Genomic DNA, 5,397 nt, shown 5'->3' with positions numbered 1-5,397 from the left:
TGATGGTGGAGTCATGCTTTCAAGTAAACCAGCTTTGTTTGTGATCATAAGATTCGCTAAGTTATTGATGTTGGACTAGTCCTTTTTTTTATGTCTGAGAATTTTCTATTGGAGTCTTAATTTATAATTTACGGATTTTATGATTGCAACTGCTCCACAACCTTTTAATTTTCTATGCTACTAATATCATTGCCTTTCTACAAATTGGCATCTTGGACATTTCTTTGAGCTTGGTTTTCTTCTATTCTATTTTACAGTTTTGGTGATCATCAATTCTACTAGACTACTCCAACCAATTTTGAAATCATGGTGGAAGCTAGTGAAGATGCGGTTGCAGTTGATGCCCGTTCCACTGAAGACTGGTTGTTACATGCACAGGAATTTATTCCTGTTTCTCTTGCTAAGGCAAGAGAGGTTAAGGGGTTCCCTGGTAGGTGGAAGATGATCGTTTCAAAATTGGAGCAGATTCCATCACGCTTATCGGATTTGTCTAGCCACCCTTGTTTCTCCAAGAATGCTCTTTGCAAGGAGCAATTGCAGGCTGTGTCAAAGACGCTAGAAGAAGCCATTGAATTGGCTGAGTTGTGTGTGAAGGAGAAGTACGAGGGTAAGCTTCGGATGCAAAGTGATCTTGACGCCTTGATTGGGAAACTGGATTTGAATTTAAAGGATTGTGGTCTCCTGATCAAGACGGGTGTGCTCGGTGAGGCTACTTTGCCATTAACTGTGTCAGGTCCTATGGCAGAATCAGATACTTCAACACATGGCAATATAAAGGAACTACTCGCACGCCTTCAGATTGGTCACTTGGAAGCAAAGCACAGAGCTTTAGACAGGCTCTATGAAGTTATGAAAGAAGATGAGCAGAATGTTTTGGCTGTTCTTGGTAGGAGCAACGTTGCTGCTTTAGTTCAATTGCTCACAGCAACATCCCCACGGATAAGGGAGAAGACAGTTACAGTTATATGCTCAATTGTGGAATTGGGGAGCTGTGAAAACTGGCTAGTTTCTGAAGGAGTTCTGCCACCTCTTATAAGACTCGTTGAATCCGGTAGTGTCATGGGTAAAGAGAAGGCTACGGTATCTCTTCAAAGGTTGTCCATGTCAGCAGAAACAACCCGTGCAATTGTCGGACACGGTGGGGTTCGGCCCTTGATTGAGCTTTGTCAAAGTGGTGATTCTGTGACACAGGCTGCTGCTGCTTGTACTCTGAAGAATGTATCGGCTGTTCCTGAGGTGAGACAGATTTTGGCTGAAGAAGGTATTGTAAAGGTTATGATCAATCTCCTTAGTCATGGAATTTTGTTGGGTTCCAAAGAGTATGCAGCAGAGTGCTTGCAGAATCTCACTGCAAGCAATGAGAATCTGAGAAGGTCTGTTATATCAGAAGGCGGTGTTACGAGTCTTTTGACTTATCTTGATGGTCCACTTCCTCAAGAATCTGCAGTTGGAGCATTGAGGAATCTTGTTGGATCAGTTTCTGAGGAAACTTTGGTTTCTCTTGGTTTGATTCCCCGTTTGGTTCACGTGTTGAAGTCCGGATCCTTAGGTGCTCAACAAGCTGCCGCGTCTGTTGTATGCCGCATTTGCAGCTCAATGGAGATGAAGAAAATGATTGGTGAAGCTGATTGCATCTCTCTTCTTATAAAGATGCTTGAGGCTAAAGCAAATACTGCTAGAGAAGTTGCTGCTCAAGCCATTTCAAGCCTAATGGTTCTGTCCCAAAATCGTAGAGAAGTTAAGAAAGATGATAAAAGTGTGCCAAATCTAGTCCAGTTGCTTGATCCAAGCCCACAAAACACTGCGAAGAAATATGCAGTGTCTTGCCTCGGATCACTTTCTTCTAGTAAGAAGTGTAAGAAACTGATGATTTCTTATGGTGCAATTGGGTATCTAAAGAAGCTCACTGAGATGGAAATTCCAGGAGCTAAAAAGCTGCTTGAGCGGTTGGAAAGAGGGAAACTGAGAAGCTTGTTCAGTAGAAAATAGAGGAACCATTGAAAGTTGTTGCAACTGGCTTTTTGTATCATGAAGCTTTTTCTTTATTACTTTTGTTCTCATCAATGTTGTTTCATTGTCTATATGAAACAAGTAGCTTAGAGTGTAAACTGTGGAATGCCAAAGTTTGGTAACCTGTGTAATCAATGTTTAGATTATGTGATGTTTAACTTTCGGCATCCTTTTGTGTTTTCCTGTTAAATTTTAGCTCCTTGAGAAATGTTTGATAATTAGTAAAACTACTTATTTTGCCAATGTTTGAACTCTTGTCAACAAGAGAACACTTTAAAATGGTATGGTAATTGAAATCAATGTTTGATTCATCTTCAGTTTATCAGATTCAAAGAGCTTAGAACTCTTACCATACATTTACCTGGGTATTTTATAATTCTGTCTTAAGATTTCTCTAAATCAAAGAAATACCTAATTCATCTTGAAAAATGTTGATGCCCTTACCCAACTTTTTGATTGAATAATGGTATTAAGATAATAATTACATATGACCCATAAGATAAAGAATGAACTACTTTATTAAGATAACTTTATTCAGATAAACCTCATTGTTTCGTATATTGCTGGAAAGCATGCAGATATATTCTTAACTTTTAACATATCAATTGCTATGGGAGTGCTATTAAAATTTTGTCCTTTTGCGACTTATCTTTATGTCTCTGTCAATTTAATTTATTTTAAGGGTTGCGAAACCTGCACCAGCGGGGATACATGAGAAGCAAGGCAAGGTTTTTTTACACAAATAAATTTAAAAAAATTATTATTTTGTAAATATCTTAAAAAAAAATTACGTAAATATCTTAAAAGTACATATAATAGAAATCGATTTAAATAGATTTATCATAGGTTTAATTTTTTTTACATAAAAGTCGATACTTTCACTTTGTTTTACACAGAAGTCAATTTAAATCGACTTTTATTCTACTTTTGAAATGTTTTTACACAGAAGTCAATTTAAATTGACTTTTATTTTATTTTTAAATTTTTTATATAAAAATTAATTTAATTCAACTTTCATTTTAGTTTCAAATTTTATTTACACATGAGTCAATTTAAATTAACTTTCATTCACACATAAATATGTTTTAGAAAGAAGTCAATTATAATTAACTTTGTAATGCATAATTAAAGTTGATTAGAAAGAAGTCTATTATAAATAAATAAAAATTTTCCATTTGAAGATAAGAAAATTTTAAAATTAAGTGTGAAAATTAAAGTGAGATGATAATATTTATTAGTAATCGCTTTGTACTTCTGTTCTTAAACCTTACAACAAATTTTGATACAATGACATAATGTGTTGTACACAATATGTATGATATGCTGGATGGATGTCACTCATTTCTTGTAGCTTCTAGAGCTAATTTGATCGCATGATAGGGATCAGGCTGGAGCTCATAAGAACGAGAACAATCGACGGCTAGTAAGAATAAGGAAAAAGATAGTAAAAGATCAAGGGATTCATCGTGAAGGCAAGTGCTCTAGTAGAAGCTATCAATTAAAAGGAAAGACCAAGGGGTAGTTAACCGGGGAAAGGAGCAGCTCATTCGTCAGGATGAGATCCTCTACTTCACCATCTCTGTCTCAACCTTCTCTGCTCCCAGTTAGGTATCTCTGAGGATTTAAGTTAAGGGATTGTTTACTAAACGTCTCATATAGTTATCATGCAATCAAATTAGCTCTAGAAATTACAAGGAATGAATGACATCCCTTAAGCATATCATGCATATTTTATGCAACATATTGTGTCATTGTATCAAAATTTGTTATAAGATTGAAGAACAAAGGTGCAAAGCGATTGCTAATAAATGTTATTATCTCACTTTAATTTTCACACTTAATTTTAAAATTTTTTATATACAAATGACAAATTTTTATTTATTTATAATAGACTTCTTTTTAATTAACTTTAATTATGCATTACAAAGTTAATTATAATCGACTTCTTCCTAAAACATATTTATGTGTGAGTGAAATTTAATTTAAATTAACTCATGTGTAAATAAAATTTGAAACCAAAATAAAAGTTGAATGAATTAATTTTATATAAAAAATTTAAAAATAAAATAGAAATCGATTTAAATTGACTTCTATATAAAAAATTTTAAAAATAGAATAGAAGTCAATTTAAATCGACTTCTGTGTAAACAATTTTAAAAGTAAAATAGAAATCGATTTAAATCGACTTCTATATAAAAATAATTAAACTTATAATAGAAATCAATTTAAATTAACTTCTGTTTAAAAATTTGTAAAATAAAAATAAAAATTGATTTAAATTAACTTCTATTATATGTATTTTTAAGATATTTACATAATTTTTTAAGATATTTAAGAAATAATAATATTTTTTAATTTATTTGTGTAAAAAAGCCGCAAGGCAAAAATAGAACATCGATGTAAGATGTTTTACTAATGCATTAAACAGTGTCCATCATCACAATGACATAAAGATATCACTTTGGGAACTTGTTGACTCTGTAGTGACACGGTAGCCATTTGCAACTCACCGTCACAACGAAAACAAAATTCTAAGCATTATGGGTAATTAATCTGGCAGCATATCCTTATATTGATTCTTCTATGATACGAAAATTTTATATCTTTTTATTGATTGAACACGTTTGACATTATATCAGACTTAAAAGTAAGATTTGAAATAATGATTTTTAATATCAATTAGATAAAATGGATCCATCACATCGATAAAAATGTTGAAATAAAGGAGACTCAATTACAGTTTTGCTTTCTCTAGCTATGTGTGATTCTGGTTTCATAAATTTTCTTTGGGTTGATAAAGTTATTTTTATTTTTAAAATTATGTATGTTTTTTTCATTGATTTTCTTCTATTTAAAACTTTTAAAATGTGTTTGGATAAGCTATTTTAAGTGCGTAATTCAAATCTTGAAAGAATTTATAATTTTATGAATTAAAATTTATTGTTTAGATATTATATTTTAAAGAATTTAAAATTATAGAAATTTTAGTGAAATTTTTTTATAAATTAAAATTAAAGAATTATAAATCCTAAGAAAAGAGTAAAAATTTAAATTTGATTTTTTCATCTATTGTGTCTTTCATTCATATTTTTATTTAGTCACAGCTAATTCAATAAATTAAATTTTTTTAATTAATTTTATAAAATAGAATGATAATTTTATTTTTATTGTGTCTTTCATATTAACTACTCTATCCAAATAAAATATTTAAAATAAAGAAAATTTGATTATTCTATCTAAAAATATATTTTAAATTAATATTAATTTAAATAATGTAATTTAAATTTCTTAAAATTTTAAATTCTCTAAAATTTTTAATTACCTGATCCAAACACAACCTTAAGTTCTAATTTCTTACTCAAAATACATACAAATTAAATTGTAATC

The 5,397-nt window shown here is 31.1% G+C and overlaps 1 protein-coding gene across 1 annotated transcript; it reads left to right on the top strand.

Annotated features, from left to right (window-relative positions):
• LOC113849177 (vacuolar protein 8-like) lies at positions 1–2,167 on the top strand. Its single transcript, XM_027478878.1, has one exon. It carries the CDS (start codon positions 307–309, stop codon positions 1,987–1,989), a length of 1,683 nt encoding a protein of 560 aa, XP_027334679.1. The 5' UTR covers positions 1–306; the 3' UTR covers positions 1,990–2,167.
• Positions 2,168–5,397: the final 3,230 nt, after the last annotated feature.

The sequence above is a fragment of the Abrus precatorius genome, unplaced genomic scaffold, assembly GCF_003935025.1.
Source record: "Abrus precatorius isolate BTA unplaced genomic scaffold, Abrus_2018 Scaffold9, whole genome shotgun sequence".
Taxonomy (NCBI): Eukaryota; Viridiplantae; Streptophyta; class Magnoliopsida; order Fabales; family Fabaceae; genus Abrus; species Abrus precatorius.
The sequence above is the reverse complement of the archived record's forward strand: the minus strand, read 5'-3'. Positions and strand labels throughout refer to the sequence as shown.